General features: G+C 33.5%; 2 protein-coding genes across 19 annotated transcripts in view; one reads left to right on the top strand and one right to left on the bottom strand.

The window, feature by feature from the left end:
- Positions 1 to 17797, bottom strand: part of LOC109447661 (disintegrin and metalloproteinase domain-containing protein 10) — a 240849-nt gene that overhangs the window by 152503 nt on the left and 70549 nt on the right. The gene's annotated exons all lie outside the window — the stretch shown is intronic.
- MINDY2 (MINDY lysine 48 deubiquitinase 2) overlaps positions 1 to 17797 on the top strand; it is a 57710-nt gene that overhangs the window by 25946 nt on the left and 13967 nt on the right. Inside the window, exons 5-6 of the mRNA XM_019732234.2 lie at positions 4525 to 4627; positions 12024 to 12166. Coding sequence (XP_019587793.2) covers positions 4525 to 4627; positions 12024 to 12166 — 246 coding nt within the window. The remainder of the gene's footprint in view (positions 1 to 4524; positions 4628 to 12023; positions 12167 to 17797) is intronic.

Genomic DNA, 17797 nt, shown 5'->3' with positions numbered 1-17797 from the left:
GTTGACTGTATCAGATAATAACATTATCTTTTGGGGTTTAAATAAAGAACATTAGCTACACAAAAAATAACATAAGGTGGGAAGAAAGTATTCTAAGGGCCTAGAATTCTTCAAAAAGAGAGTATTAACTTCTGACTTTGGTATGGTAGGTAGAGATATTATAATAGCTATAATTTCTCTGTTCAATATGGTAGCCAAGTGGGGCTATTTAAATTTAATTAAAAATTTAATTCCTGAGTTGCACTAGACATATTTCAATTGCTAATTAACCACAAGTGGCTAGTGGATATCTTATTGGGCAACACAGATTTGGAATATTTCCATTATTGCAGAATATGCTTTTGGATATTGCTCTTTTAGAGTAACTATAAAAAGAATAGAAAATATAGTGGGTAACTTCTAGATTAGTAGAAGGAAAAATTAATCCAAGAAGAAAGAAGAGGTATTGAACTGATAGGATAGAGAGAAGAATATTGAACTGATAGGATAGAGAGAAGAATATTGAACTGATAGGATAGAGAGAATGGTAGCTTTAATAAATTCAAATATATGAATAATTATAGTAAGTATAAATAGGACTAAATCCTCTAGTTAAAAGATAGTGATTCTGAGACTAGATTAAAATATATATATTTGCTGTTTACAAGAGACATATATAAAACAGTATGAAATCAAACAGAAAGATTGAAAATAAAAAGAAGAAAAAAAGATGCCATACAATTGCTAATCAAAAGAAGGCTGGTATACCTATAGTAATTTCAGAAAGAATAGACTTACAGTTTAAGTCACAAAGCATTACGAATGCTAGATTGTTTAATTTGCTAAGAAGATATAATCATTTTAAATTTGTACGTGCCTGGAGACACCTGGAAAGTGAAAAAACCTCTAATTGACTGTTTATTCCTTGAACCCATAGAAACTGTCAAAGAGTAAAGGTCAGTTTTTGACAATGAAAAACAAAATTTGTATGCATCTAATAACATAACTTCAAAGTACATAAAGCAAAATTTAATAGAAGTATAAGAAGAAATAGGTCATCATACTGGAAAATTTTAGTATACCTTTCTTTGTAATTGTTAAGAGCATGAAAGAAAACCTAATGAACATACATTCTTCTAAAAGAATTTAATAAACTTTTTATTTTTGAATAATTTCAGAAATAGGAAATTTGCAAAAATATTATAGAGAATTCCCATATACTCTTTAGCCAGTTTCCCTTAATCTAATGTGACCATAGTACATGTGTCAAAACATAGAAATTTAATATTGGTACATTACTATTAAATATATTATAGTCTTCATTCACATTTCACCAATTTTCCCACTAATTTCTTTGTTGTTGTTCCAGAATCCCATCTAGGGTATCACATTGCATTAAATCATCGTATCTTCCTACTCTCTTCCTGTCCGTGACATTTTTTCAGTCTTTGTTTTTCATGAACCTGACTATACATTCTTTTTATATACCTTAAATTTTAGATTTCAAGACTAAATTTATAAAGATGTTCGTTCTCTCTAAAATAAATTACAGTTTCAATACAACCCCAAACAAAATCCTAGCAGATTTGTGGGGAGTAGTTGTGGAATATGACAAGTTCATTATGTAATGTATATGGAAATGCAAAGAGCTAGGAATAGAAGCCAAGATACTCTTGAAGCAGAATAAGTAGGAAGGACTTGCTCTTCTAGATACAAAATATTTTAAATATTATAATTAAGAATTAGAACAGTGACAGAGAATAGAGAGGCCAAAAAGACCGTGCACTGTAGAGCAGTGGGGGAAGGAAAAGCCAGTCCTTTCAATAAAAGGTGCTAAGACAGATAGCCATTAGGCCAATTCAAATTTCTAATTAGATAGCCATGAGAAAAAAAGGAAATTGTTTCCCCAAACTCACACCATAAAATTCTGTGCCATGTACATTGATGTTTAACTGGAAAAGATAAAACTGCATTAGTTTGAGAATATGTTTCTAACCTTAATGATAGAAAAGGGTTTCTAAAACAAGACACAAAAGCATTAACTGTGAAGAACGTTGGTAGAACATGAGTATATTAAAATTGAGAATTTCTGTCTATCTAAAGAAATCCCAATGAGAATGTAAAAGTAAGCCACAAAGTAAAAGATGATTGCAACTTATATAATGAATAAAGGATTAATATCCAGAAGGTATAAAGAGCTCCTACGGGTAATTTTTTTAAACACAGACAACCCAGTAAAAGAGGAGTAAATTACTTGAACAGGCATTTCACAAAAATGGATATCCAAATGGCCAGTGAACATATGAACTAGTCGTCAGGGAAATGCCAATTAAAACCAAAAATGAGATAGCACTATTTACCCAACAGAATGGCTAACATTTAAAAGTCTGACAATACTAAATGTTGACAAAAATATGCAATGTAGGGAATTCTTATTTGGGCTGATGAGAATGGAAATTGGCTATCTACTTTGGAAAGCAGTTTGGAGTTACCTAGTAAAGTTGAAGATAAGCATATCCTAAGACTCAGAAATTTAATGAGGCATATTCTCTAGAGAAATTCTTGACATGTGGAACAGGATAAATGTACAAGAACATTTGCAGTACATTTGCAGTTCACAGCAGTATTACTTGGCATAGACCCAAACTGAAGACAACTTAAACAGCCATCAAAAGATGAATAAATAAATATATTATGGTATAGTCATATTATGGAACACTAAAGAACAATGAAAACAAAGAACATCTACATACCACTACATACAACTACCTAGCATATTATATATTTGCTTATTTGGTTTATTGTTTGTCTTTGCTCCAGAATATAAATGTTATAAAAGCATAGACCATCTATTTTGTTCACTGCTAAGTCTGCAGTTTCTCTCACAGCACCTGGTACATAGTAGTGCATAAATGGCTACTACTGAATTAATTGAATGAAATATTAATGTAGATTCGGGCTATGAAAACTTGAAATTTTGTATTGTTCCTTGCTAGTCTATAGAAGTACAATTGATTTTTATATATTGATCTTGTATTTATTGTTCTAGTTGTATTTTTATGGATTCCTTAGTATTGAATATTCAGATTCTTTGGAAAGACAATGAAGTTGATTCATTAAAGACAATTGCTGTAAACAATAACAGTGTTAAGAAAATTAATGAAAATCTAAGGGCTTGTGCCCTCAAATTGCTTCTTAGGGGTCTAAGTTTTCATTTTAAATGAATCAAAGCTAGAAGTCATACTGTTTTGTGTGGTTTACATAAACTTATAGCCGAAAGATCACCTTTGAAAGAAAAGGCCTTATTTGGCTCTACATCAAAAGATTGACAAGTGAATACATTCGTGTGTTTTTAATTAACATGAAATGTTTAAGATATGTATATAACATTTAACACAATTCCCTGCTTTGACTTTTTCAATTACCTGATCTTCCCAATCAACCATCAGTCCCACTTGCATAGCTAAGAGGCTTTTACCATCCTAGAATTTTGCAGGAACAAAGAAAATAAATTCTATCCTAGAGCAGAGCCATTGGTCTCCCAACTTTGCTATGCAGCCGTGGAATGAAACTTAGACAACTGAGAAGCAACTTGAGCCTGGAATTCTTTTAGATCTTTTTAACAAACTCCCCAGTTTGGGAACTACTGTCCAGAGGATTATTTGTGCCGATATATGTCAAGACTTGTGGTATTCAAAGATTAAGTATTTAAGATCATTTGGATGTGGAAAGAAAACATTGGCCGTCTTATGTTTTATATCATTATATTAATTTGTACTTGTTTTATTATGCATATATCATTAATACAGTAGTACACATAAATAATTTAGAAGTATATTTTAGGATGGGAGGGCAATCAAAATAAGTTATTTAGACAGCAGAAGCCTATTTTTCTTCAATAATCAAAGCAAAGTATAATGGAGGAAGAGTAGAGATGCCCAATTTTATTTTCCTATAGCTTAAAACTTTGAATTTATTTTCCTACTGTACCTTCAAAGACAAAGATTAAGAATCATTAGGCAAATACTGTCCATCATTAATATAGTATATTAACTTGAGTAAAACAACGTTAGTTATGTCTACTCATATCTCCACTGTACTTTGCTAGGAAGTAAGTAATAAATAAAATGGAAAAACTTTAATCCAATAAATTAATATCTTTAGATTGCCTTGCTTTAAATACAAAACATTTGTGTTTTAGTAAAAGAAAAATAAATAAAAAACTGAGATTTTCTTTTTTTTCCTCTGAAATATTTTAATCACTTAAATGCATCTTTAAGACCTTAAGAAATAAAGTTGCATGTAATAATCCCATTTAATTATTTTTTGCATAATTGAAATACAGCTGAGCAATAATTTTCATAATATGTTATAGCTGTAAACAAAATTGGAAACTGTTGGGTATTGATTTTAGTGATTTTTTTCTTAAGTAATATTTGTATATTTTAGCATTGTATTAGAATAAAACCCTAAAGACTTATATAGATTTCTTTGTAATTGTTTTTAATCTTATCATGATTAGTGAGACAGTCATTTGTTTTCTAGATTGATGACATTGTAAAAGCTGTTGGTAACTGCAGCTACAACCAACTAGTGGAGAAGATCATCTCTTGTAAGCAGTCAGACAATAGTGAGCTGGTTAGTGAAGGTGGGTGAGTGCTATTACCTGACTTACTCTTGGCAAAATAACTTCTCTGATAATTGAGTATCTTTTAAATGTCTTAATTAAGACTTACGAAAGAATACAAGTGATGCTACTTGTAGGAATTAAAAGAAGTAGTTATTCATAAAGGTGCCAGTGAAAGGTTTGTCCTAGAACCCTTTTCACTTGACTTGTAAAATCAGGCCTGGATTTTAATAAAAGTTTTTGGACTCTCGCTAGTTTTGATACGGTCTGTTACCCAGGGGTAACTGATAATTGCTCTTTTTAAAAAGGATTATTATTTGGGAGCCCTGTGTGAACTTTATAATTCATCCTGAACACTTCAGTTGACGGGGATGAGTATTATGATACTCAAGTGTTCATTTTAGTAGGGCTCTGCCGTATGTTTCAGTACAATATAGTATACACTAAAGCTCTATTCCAGATAAAGTATACCTCTAATCGTCAATTTTCCTAATCCTTAGCTACTTAAAATTGCTGAATTCGTCACCATAGAAGCAGTTTCATTTTTTTTCAGCTGTGTTCCAGTCAGTGAAGGGAAGAACACATTTGAAACCAGAATGCTAGCAGGAGCTATAGCATTTGGATATAGTTCTACATAGTACCTTCCCCACCACCCCCTTCACTTTTTCATAAATATGCTCAAATACTAGAACTGCTATTCTTCTGTTTGTAGGGTAAGCAAAATAAAGAGAAGTAGAGGGTGAACTACATCATTCTAAGACACAAATTTTTTACATGAGGTGTAAAAAAAGTTGATTACAATTACCACATTTTTAAAAATTAAAAGAAGATGTGTACATGAATACCATACTATATTGATTAACCAGAACCCAACTAATTATATTACTCAATTATCCATAAGTTTAACATATTTATGCAAGAGGCAAGTACCAAGAAAATACATAGTATTTTACTTGAGGCTTATCCTAGTCTACTTGCAATAAACATATAAATGTACAGGCATATGTACAGGGATCATTGATTTGTATGACAGCTCTTTTACTATAACCTAAGACAGCAAAGTTTAAAGTTTAGGGGGGAGAGGAACAATAAAAGCTGTTAAAAATATTTTCTCTCAGTTAACAAACTTCCACTCATTAGAACTTATCCAAGCTCTCATTACTATAAATATATTCCAAAACAGCAGGCTATAAAGAAAATTTCCATCTGTGGATTCCTACTTTCTCAGTAACTTCTAATATTCTACTCAATAGCAATTAAGGGAACAATAGGATTCAGAAAGTGTTAACAGATGGAATGATAGCCACGAAGTGATATTTGGGTGAACAGACTTACAGGGTAAGAGGCTATAGGAAACACTGTTAACAGCATTTTTCCCAAGCCAGGCTGCAATATAACAAGGTAGGACTTAGGTAATATACTAATTAACAAATGAATAACAACAACAAACCCCCCCCTCCCCCCGTCCCTTTTTGTTACAACTATTTGTTACAACTATTATTATTTCTCTGACATTGATTCCCCAGGATAAGAAAAATAATAGCTAATTTATATAGTATTGATAACTTGAGAAGAATATCTCAGTAAAAGGAAGAAAGGAATTATCCTCTTTAGTGGTACAGAATTTTCAGGTAATATATATCAGAATTGATTAACTCCTTGATATATAAATTTTATAATGGTGAAATTCTGCATATTAGATTTCCATATCAATGAATAATTATATATGGGATTCACTACAATTAAAAAGCTAAACTACTTTTTTGTTTATAGAAACTACAAATATGTAGTCTGTTTGAAATAATTTTTTGACCAATGGTTACTTGTATAAGGCACTAAGAAATATAGGAAAGAAAGGCCACAAGAGACATTTTTACTTATAATGTAGCAATTAGCTTCCTTCCATCATTTTCTTCATCATATTTTCTTGGGTATAGTGTTTAACTGAAATAGTCTGCTTTCTTTTCTATATAACCTACAACTGTAACTTTCCTTCTTATTCAATAAAATAGGCAAAAGGTGATTTATTTCTAATCCTTCCTTATTAAAAAGAATTAAGCTTTTGTCTTAGATGATAACTATATTTTTTAAATTCAAATATTTCATTTTTATAAGGTGCATAATATTAGAAATACTTTTATTATCTTTTTTAATTAAAAATGCTATTTAGCTGACAGTCAAATAGAATTCTTTCAACTTCTTTCAGATAACATTCATTTTCTTTTGATGACAACACCTTATAAGTAAAAATACAAAAAATACTACATTTATATAGAATGCATATTATTGGCTATCTCTTCTGGGTGTTAATACTTCCTTGAATCTAGTTATAATGATGGTTTGTGGCATAGCACCAAAAATCAACAATGAAAACAATAGCACGGTACCAGCTGCCAGACTTCACCAGAGCTGGTCATTTAATTACAGATGCTCTCTCAGGAATAATTTCTTCTTTTAACAATTATTTCTAGGTAAAAAACATGCTTAAAGAAATAATTCCAGAATAATCGTTTATTCAGATATTTATTGAGCCTTTATTATGTGCTATAAACACGGAAAATTATAGTTGGAATTCATATTATTTTTATTGAATAATATTGATTTCCTTTTTTCTTTTATTTTGAAAAAATCTCAAACCCATAAAAAAGTTGGAAGAGCACAATGAATATATATATACATATATATGCATATATATGTATATATGTATGCTTCACCTAAATTTACCAATTATTAACATACTGAATTTTTGCTTTCTATTCTTTTTCCCTGTCTCTCCCCCCTCACATGTTTTTGCCTAAAATCTTGTGAGAATTAGTTATAAATATCATAGCACTTTACCCTTTAATACTTCAACACTTGTCTCCTAAGAACAAAGAATTCTCTTGTATAATCGTCACACAATTAACTCAGGAAATTTATCATTAATACAATATATTATGTAATATGTTGTTCATATTCAAAATTCCCCAATTGTCCCAATAATGCCCTTTATAGCTTTTAAGTTTTTCAATGTAGGTTCCAATCAAGAATCATCTAATTGGCATATCAATTTAGTCTGTTAAAATCTAAAACAGATTGCTAAACTTTTGTCTGTCTTTTTTTCTTTTTGGTCTTTTGTGTTGTTGACTTTTCTTAATAGTCTAGGCCAGTTGTTTTGTAGAATAGTCCTCAATTTGGATTCATGTGATTGTTTCTCCGTGAGCAGATTTAGGTTATATATTTTTGGTGGGAATACTACATAGGTGACATTGCGTCAAATGAGGTAGCACATGATGTCTGATTATTCTATTATTGATGATGTTTATATATGATTAAGGTGGTATCTGCTAGACTTTTTTGTTGTAAAGATGCCCTTTGCTCTTTTGTAATTAATAAGTAATCTCTGCTGTTACGCTTTGAAACTGTGTGAATACCCTGTTGCCTAATAGTCTTTCATCCAATAGAGTTGGCATTCATTGATTATTGCCTGAATCAATTATTACTATGGTGGTTATGATATTTCTGTTATTACTTCTACATTTACTAGTTGGCATTCTTCTGTAAAAAATAGCTTTCCCTTCTATTCCCCTATTAAAAAAAATTTTTTTGTATCAATGTAGACTCATGGATTGTTTCTTATTCGGTGTATTACAATCCACTATTATCTTTATTCTTTCTGATGCTTCGAATTTTCCCATGTATGACCAATAGGATGGTCTCAAGTTGGATCCCATGTTTTTTTGACATCTTCAGCATTTCTTGAGCACTTCCTTGTTTTCTATCACAATAAGATGTTCTGGGCTCTGTACTGCATCCCTGGAATCAAATCATATCAACCCCTGTATTTTCAAAGAAAATCATAGGCCATTGGATATATTAAAAGACATTTTTTTTGCTCCCCCGCCTTTGAGTGAAAACATTCATATAATATGTTTGATTTTTGAAACTTTACATAAATGAATTTAAAAATAAAATCAGACCATTTGTTTAAAGCTATCACAGTGACACAGTTAAATTTTGATTGAGTTTAAATGTGAGCACAAATCTCAGGTAGGGCTACATCTAGCGAACATTTTAAAATAAGCAAAATTTCCTTTTATCCTGTTTCCTCTTTTTGTTAATTTTTGCCTAATTTAGTGCCCCTCTTTCTAACTTTACATCTTTTAAGGCACTCAGTACTTTGTCTCTAATAACTCTTTAATAATAGTGGAAAATAATTTGGTAAACTAATTTAGCATTGAATTTCTGAAACTAATAAATATTTTCAAACATTAATGTCAGCAAAATAATTTTTAATTTAAATTTATTTTCAGTAATATTTTATTATTACCATTATATCAATTTTTACCTTACTTTAGTATCATTAATAAGACTATCTATAACTATCTAATCTAAATGTTGCAAATAAACTATTTGTCATTTGAAGCAGCAATGGAGATAAATATACTGCTATGTAACACTTAGAATTGTCTACCAAAGTTTGTTTAATTAGTTATGAAAAGTTGAAACTAGAATAGGCTTTTGAATATTCCACCAAAATCACAGGAGTGTTAGTGTTTAAGAGTTGGTAGAAGAATTAGGAAACATTGTTCTCTATATGTCTAAATTACTATACTTTATGGTTTGAGGAGAAATTCAGTTTGCATTTGTAATAATAAGTACTAAATTTTTTAACTTAATACCAATAATTCTTCTGGGTTCCAGTCTTCACTTTTCCATGTGGAGTTTTGTCCTTGAGCAAATCACTTCTCTTTGAGTCTCTGTCCTGTTCTATAGAAAGACCTTTCTAATGTTGAATTTCTTAATTTCAACCACATACAAGTAATGTGCTATATCCCCACTTATTGTATCTTCTTGAAAGGGATTTGTAGAGAGGATGTTGTATGAATGAGATGTGTGAGGGGCATGTAGAAACATCTTTCTGAAGGAAGTATTTAGTAACACTGACATTACAGACAGCAGTGGTACATCTCAGCACAGGCATTATACTTAATTTTTAAATGCTATATAATAATAAAGTACTTTAGTATATAACCCATACATTCTACTCAGTAACGTAGTACTTAGCAAAGTAATGATAATAATAGCAGGGGGAAACTCTTATTTCTAAATATATAATCCCAAGGAGTTGCAAATGTGCTATAAATTTCCTTTGGCTGTGGCCTTCTGTATAACTTGGCATTTCCCCTCCTACCTTAACCACTTCTTTGGAATAGTGCGATACAAGGTCTAACAATTAAGTTTGCAAACTTTGTTGCAACGATGTTGCTTAACCTTTTATGATACCAGAAGGATTAGTGGTTATAAATTTGTGCCAACTGTACAAACAGTTAACCAAGTTTACTATTTGGAAGTGCTGAAAAGGCTGCGTGAAAAAGTTAGACGACCTGAACGTTTCACCAATAATTCATGGCTCTTGCATCACGGCAATGCACCAGCTCACACGGCACTGTCTGTGAGGGAGTTTTTAGCCAATAAACAAATAACTGTATTGGAACACCCTCCCTATTCACCTGATCTGGCCCCCAATGACTTCCTTCTTTACCCAAAGATAAAGGAAATATTGAAAGGAAGACATTTTGATGATATTCAGGACATCAAGGGTAATACGACAACAGCTCTGATGGCCATTCCAGGAAAAGAGTTCCAAAATTGCTTTGAAGGATGGACTAGGTGTTGGTATCAGTGCAAGCTTCCCAGGGGGAGTACTTTGAAGGTGACCGTAGTGATACTCAGCAATGACTTTTTCTGGGATTAGTTCATGAACTTAATTGTCAGACCTCATATATTGGTAACTTTTTACAACCACTTTGCATCTTGACATTAAGGGTGAGGGACGGAGAGGGAGTAGAATAAACCTATACTCTCCAGCTGCCTCTAGCCCTACCAAGTTTGTTTTCAATTTCCTGTTGACGTGTCAATTTCTTAAACACAGGTTCATCTCTACTCCCTATATTTGCACGTCTGTTCATTTAAATATTTTAGAGCACTCTCTTCCCCCCTTTTGTTTCTGAGACATTTCTTCCTTATTAAAGGAAGAAAACAAGAGGAGGAAGAAGAGAAATACAGGCACTTAAAATATTATACAGTCAATTTTCAGTATTCCCAGTAGTTATGTTCTATAAAGTTGCTGTGAACACTGAACTAAGTGAATACTAAACCACCGCTCCTAGGGGAAACACAAGATTAGGTTCCTGTGAGCCTCTTGTCAAAAGATTTGCATCAACTCGTAAATACATAACCTTGTTTTATGTGCATCTCTGTTTAGAGACACCTTATTTACTATATATTGTTGATTCAGTAACATTAAACTTAAACGGCCAACAGCACTATACCTCACTAGAGCAAAGCTGCAAAAATATGTGCTTTCTCCGTAAGACACATCACAGCCTTTGTGCATTAGGAACACTAAGCAGCACTTCAGCAATATGCTTGGGGGCCATTTTACACAGTAAAAATCAATACCCCAACAAAGCACAAAAATGTGAAGAATGTGGCACTAAACAGGCTCTGTGAAAAGGACACTTGTTTATAGTATGAGAGCTGAAACGAGAAGGCAGCATTGCCTTGTTTGACCTCAGTGGGGAATGTGTAAGTTGGGTGACTCAATTTTTTTGCCCTTTTGCACATATCCAGGAATGACCCTGAAAGCACAGCAAGTATTGATTTTGGAGTTATACATTTCAGGTAGTAGGCAAATTTGCAAATATGAACCTGCACCAATAAGGAAGATCAACTGTACATATATCTTTTAAACCCCAGAAATCTTCTTTATATTTTATTATGTTTTGAAAACAAAAGATATCATTTCCATTTCTGAACTTGATGTATCTATGTAATACAATAATGTATCTAAAGTGGCATATGTTGGAGGAGATTAGGATAAAAATGACATCAATTATCGCAGTTTTCTGTTCAGTTTTACGTGTACTTTTAGTTTTAAGGCAGGAATTGAGCAGTTTGTGAATTGAGGATTATCTGAGAGCTTTGTTAAAATCTTGAGCAACTCAATTTGTTAAGGCTGCTTTTAATTTCTAAATACCTGTCTATTGGGGAAGTAGCTGTTGACATACATCTTTCGCTTCTATGCACTTTTTAAATTGCTAACTCTTACCTTCTTATTTCTAGAAAATGGGTTTTAGTTGTATTGTGTCTGTGTGTTTTGTTGTAAGCTGCCGGAAATCCTTTTTGGAAGTAGGTGAAGTATAAGTAAATACATTAATTGATAAAAAAAAATTTCATGTAACTGTTTCTTTAGGATGGGAATGTCTGTAGACACATCTTCCAGAATAAAAAAAGTAGAGTCTCCAATTTGGGGCCATCATGTTATAGTAGGAAAAGTCTTATTTTGACTAGCCTTTCTTCATACAATGGAGGTAGAAAATCTTTTTAATTTTGAAATTATTCTTCCATCTAATACTATGCATTGGTTCCATAGGCTTTGTAGCTGAGCAGTTTCTAAATAACACAGCCACTCAACTGACGTACCATGGATTATGTGAACTGACTTCAACGGTTCAGGAAGGAGAACTTTGTGTGTTTTTTCGGAATAATCATTTTAGCACCATGACCAAATACAAGGTATGATATCGAAATAGCTATTTAATTATTATTTGAAATTAAAGGAGCTTGGTTTAGAAATGTCTTATGATCTGCTTCAAAATAAAAAAATATATAAATTTAGCGTAATATTCCTTAACCATCAAATGATGAAGGTAATTATTAAATACTTCTTTAGGATAGAGTGTTTTTTCAAATCAGTTTTTTGTTTTTATTTAAGTCTCAACTACTTTTTCAGATTACTTACTGCATTAAAACGTATTTATTTCCTTTTTAAGAAAAAAGAAGATAAACCCTACAGATAGACCCAGGATGACCGCTAATGGTAGATGTTTATATTTGAGGGCTAAAGGAGTTTAGAAGAAAGAATCAAGATTTGTCTTTATGATAGTGTTTGCTATTATTAATCAGTATGACTTTAAATTCTCCTTATCATGCCATTTTTGGCTCTGCCAAACAATCTTACTGATTCATCCCTTTTGTTCTCTCTTTATCCTTCCCTTCATTTTTATAGCTGCCACATAATTCAGGAGTATATCAATTTATGCCTAAACTTCTGTGGTAGAATACTATGATCATGTCAATAATATAGCAAAAATGTTCATTAGCACCCAGTGCATAGAGGATAACAATGTAAGGTATTTTCTACTCTCCCCCTGTGCCAACACTTTACTTCAGCCGTAATGGTCTGTCTACTCATTGATAATCCTCCTTTCCCGTACACACTTTATGCTTTTCCATTTCTGCAAATTTACTGCCATTTACTACTGCTTACTCCCTGTTTGAAAAGATCACTCCTTTTTGCCTATCCAAATTTCACCTTTTAAGAAGGATTTCAAAGACCAGCTCTTCAGTAAAGCTACTTTTTCTTTCCTTAAACCAAAGGTTCTCAACCCAGCTTGCATGCTAGAACTACCTAGGGAGCTTTTTAAATAACCCCAATGCACAGAGCCTACCACCCACTCAAATCAGAGTCCCTGGAGATAGGACCTGAGCGTCAGTATTTTTTAGACACTCCCGGGTGATTTGAACGTGAAGGTAAGGCTAAGGCTGAGGACCGCTACTCTACCATCCTTCTCTAGCTGTTACGGGCCATAGCATGCTTACCCTTATTGATGAATACCTAGTTACTAGTTTTCTTTATAAATGTGTCTTACTTTTCTAAATGAAAGTAAGCTTATTGAAGCGAGGAATCAGGTCTTCATGTTTCCTGTAACACTTTAATCAATGAATTGCACAAAGGAGTGTAAATAATAATGTGTTTGCTTTCATAAGAATACCTTAGCTCTCCTACTCCTATATTAGCTATGGCAAGGGTTCATCTTATTGCTCCCATTTTTGAGCTAGATGTGTACTAGGTATGGGCCCCGAGTCATCCATATGCCTCAGAAATCTAAGGCCAAAGAACCCCAGGATCAGAATTATTACTATATAGTAAATAACGGCTAAGTCATCTTGCTTTACCTGATCTCTTCAAGCCCTGACTTTATTCATTCATTTAACAAATAACTATTGAGCATGATTATGGCAAATATCTGAGCCCAATTCTGGGTGCTCAGCTAAGTACTAGGACCACAGCCTGAGAAAGGCAGCTATGGTTCCTGCCATTTAAGGACTTCTTATTTTGGCAAGGGACAAATATTAAATAATTGCACAATTAGTTACTTCTACTGAAATACACTCTGTAACTCGTACATACAACATACTGTGAGTGCTTTTATCAGGACTTATTATGTAGTTGGGGATGTCAGGAAAGACTTCCTTTAGAAGTAACATTTAAACAGACCTGAAAAATGAATCTTCTTAATCAGTTAGCAAAAAAAGGGTTAACTATGTAGATAGAACATGTGTGCAAAGGCCCTGAGGAGGGAGAGAACTTAACTCCTTAAAAAGTTAAGTGTGGGGGCCGGCCCAGTGGCTCAGGTGGTTAGAGCTCCATGCTCCTAACTCCAAAGTCTGCCGGTTCGACTCCCACATGGGCCAGTGGGCTCTCAACCACAAGGTTGCCAGTTCAATTCCTCGACTCCCTCAAGGGATGGTGGGCTGCGCCCCCTGCAACTAGCAACAGCAACTGGACCTGAAGCTGAGCTGTGCCCTCCACAACTAAGACTGAAAGAACAACAACTTGAAGCTGAACAGCACCCTCCACAACTGAGATTGAAAGGACAACAACTTGACTTGGAAAAAAAGGCCTGGAAGTACACACTGTTCCCCAATAAAGTCCTGTTCCCCTTCCCCAGTAAAATCTTTAAAAAAAAAAAAAAGTTAAGTGTGGATGAAAGAAGACCTGTGTGGCCGAAGCATAGAAAATAAGAGGCATGAAATAAGGCTAAAGAGATAGGCAGGTACCAGATCTTGTAGAGTCTTGAATTAAGAGGAGAAACAGACCTTGATCTCCTATGGCCTAGTGGTTCTTTTTGTTCTCTTTTGGGCTTAGCAGGAACAAGATAGTTCACTGGAAAATAAGGTGTCTATCATTGGTGGTGGTTCTACCACCTCCCAAAACTGAGCTGTGCGTGTTCCCTTTTCTGTCAAAGGTATATCCCTGACCAGGAAGTCCTTTGCTAGTCAGCTAGGCATTCCCCATCTTCTTGTGTAGTTGGGGAGGGGGTGCCTCTCCCGGAGCATTTTCTGTCATGTGTCTGTGTCTGGACTAACTATGCCTTTCTAGGAGATAATGATGGCTCAGAGAATGTGTGTATTCTGCTGTTTCTCTGCTTCTAAGTTTTTCTCAGTAAACCTTATTCTATAGCTAAACAGTGTATCACTATTGGGACATTGTCCTCTTGCCTCTTGCACAACATTAAAGTGCTTTGGACTCGGAGGCAAGAGTAGATGGGGATTTAGTTAGACTATTGCAGGAGGCCAAGCAAGAAGTTATACTGACTTGAACTAGGACGGTAAAGAAATGGAGACTAGACAGATTCCATAGACATTTCGGAGATGTAACCCACCAGATTGGTGATTAGGATGAACAATAAGAAAGAAAGATTTCTGGGTTCTGAGCATGAACAACTGGATGAACACTGGTGCTCTTGATTGAAACAGAGAATACTGGAAGAGGAAAGAAACACATGAAATCAGCCTTGGAACTGTTATAGCTGCTTCTGAGGCATGCTGCAAGTGGAAATATTGGGAAAATTGTTAAAGACTAGAATAATTTTTGTGTACAAATAGTAATTTGGGGAGAGGATGTAATTTACAAGAAAAATATGGAATAAGAAGAAAAGAGAAGGCCCAGGACAGATTTGAGAAGTGCCAACATTTAAGGATCAACTAGAGGAGTATGAACTAGCAAAGAAGACTGAGAAAGAAAAGAATAAAAGGAAAATCTGAAGAATGTGGTATCATGTAAGTCAACAGGGAGAGAGCGTTTCAAAAATAATGGAGATTTCAGTTGTTAAATGCTGACGAGAGAGCACTGGGGGAGGAGGGAAAGTATCCATTAGCAATATGGATTTCACTGGTATCTTTTAGAGAATGGTGGCAGCAGAAAAAAACCGAATTTGAATTGGTTAAGAAATAATTGGGATGTCAGGAACTAAAAACAGATGATAAGCAACTCTGAAACAGTTTGTCGGTGAGGGGACATACACATGCCTCATAGCTGTAGTGGAGTGTGGAAGCCAGGGAGGGTGTTTGTTTTTGTTTTTTAACATGAGAGATTTGATCATGTTTAACTATTGAAGGACTCAACAGAGAAAGGTTGAAGACTGGAGAAGGGATAATTGATGTTAGAAGGCTCCTAAAAAGGTGAGAAAAGATAGAAATTTTCATGGGGATTGGTTCTTGATTAAAAAAAGATATCTCTTCATTGTAAAGGAGAGAAGAAATAGACTATGAGTACAACTACAGGTGAATTTATAGATTTGATGGCAGGAAGTAGAGAAAGTTACTGTTTGAATGCTCCCGTTTTCTATATTATGTGGAAGGCAAGATCATTTACTAAGACTGAGTAAGGGGTGGGAAGTTTTGGTTTCAGATTTGAAGAAGGAAAGTTTAAAGTAGTCTTTACAGCATGTGGGGGAAAGCTCTAACTAGAGAAAATAAGAAGAATCACCAGGCAGTGTTGGGAATGGTAATTATTGCATGAATATGCCACTTGTGTAATTTTTCTGCAGGAGTATCAGAGTGTAGGCATGGAGAAGGTGGCTAGTTTGTCATTCTAGACTTGGGACTTTGTTAAGTGGTGCAACAAAGAGTAGAAGCGCAAAAGAATTTAGGGACATGATGGTATTATGAACATGATATTGTCCAAATTTATAAATATTGCCTAGAGAAAACAAAATGCCATTCTTCACTAAGGTGATTCTCTCTATATAGAAAGGATAAATGGCAACAATTATACTGGCGGCTACAGTCACTAGGAGAAATGCCACTGTTTACTATAGTGACCACCAAACAAAAACAGTAACATTTTTAAAAAATTTTTATTATGAAAAATTGCAAACTTACAGGAAAGTAATGAGACTAATGTGTGCCTATTATACTCATTTACTTTTAACAATTTTGATATTATACTGTCTTCATCTATTTTTATATTTTTGCTTATACTTTAATATATATCTCTAAACAAGAAAATTTTCCTTTCAAATCACAGTACCATTATAGCATCTAACAAAATGAACTATAATTTTTAATATCATCTAACACCCAATCCATATTCAAATTTCCCACTTGTCCTGTGTGTTTTTATGGTTGGTTTGTTCAAACCAGGATCTAAGCAAGGACCATGCATTATATTTAGTTAAAGTAACTCCTTTTTAATATGATGCAAATCTTGTGTTTTACAGAGCTCTTATAGGCCTTTGGGCTGTTATTTATTTATGCCTCATTAGAATTATCTCCGTCCTATTTCCTATATTCCCATTGAACTATATTTTCATTTTTGAGGGTCTTGAAATAAAACACTGCTTTACTATGGCAGAGTGCCCAATGAGTACATTTTTTTTACAAGAATCACAGACACTTTCCCTCCTCATTGATCCAGTGACTGATTAACTGGATTTACAACAAAATCTACAACACTTCTTTGGCTGTTGCTGTAGAACTAGAAGCCCTAAAGGAATACTTAATAAAATTTAGGAAGGGGTTCCTCCAATATGGTATCCATTTGCTTAATAAGGAAATAGGATAGAAGATTCTGTCCGTGTTCTGTTAAACCTGTTAAGCATTAGAACTATTCTCTACCACTAATTCCTGAGTTTCTGTAGTTCTTTATAAACTTGAATGCCAGGGAATTGGACGTGATCTAATAATGATACAAGTAAGAAAAAACTAGAAAGCTACTTTTTCAAACAAGATATGGTTACTTTTAATACTATTAGGTTAGTGCACAAGTAATTGCAGTTTTTGCAGTTATTTCTAACCTTTTAAACCACAATTACTTTTGCACCAACCTAATATATTAGATCTTCATAATGCCTTCTCACATTTCACTTTTGAAGAACCCCGAGATTTTAGGGCCATTTTATGCATTCATATTTAATGATCCCTTTATTTCCCATATTCTATCCTTGTGAACTCTTTGGAATACCTATAGTATAAACACAGTCCATCCCACAGAATTCAGATATACTTTCAACAAAAAAATGAATTTAATATCTGGATAGAATACTTTGTACTACATGTAAGTGGTATCTATAACGAGGG

This window comes from Rhinolophus sinicus, linkage group LG03 (assembly GCF_036562045.2).
Source record: "Rhinolophus sinicus isolate RSC01 linkage group LG03, ASM3656204v1, whole genome shotgun sequence".
Taxonomy (NCBI): Eukaryota; Metazoa; Chordata; class Mammalia; order Chiroptera; family Rhinolophidae; genus Rhinolophus; species Rhinolophus sinicus.
The sequence above is the reverse complement of the archived record's forward strand: the minus strand, read 5'-3'. Positions and strand labels throughout refer to the sequence as shown.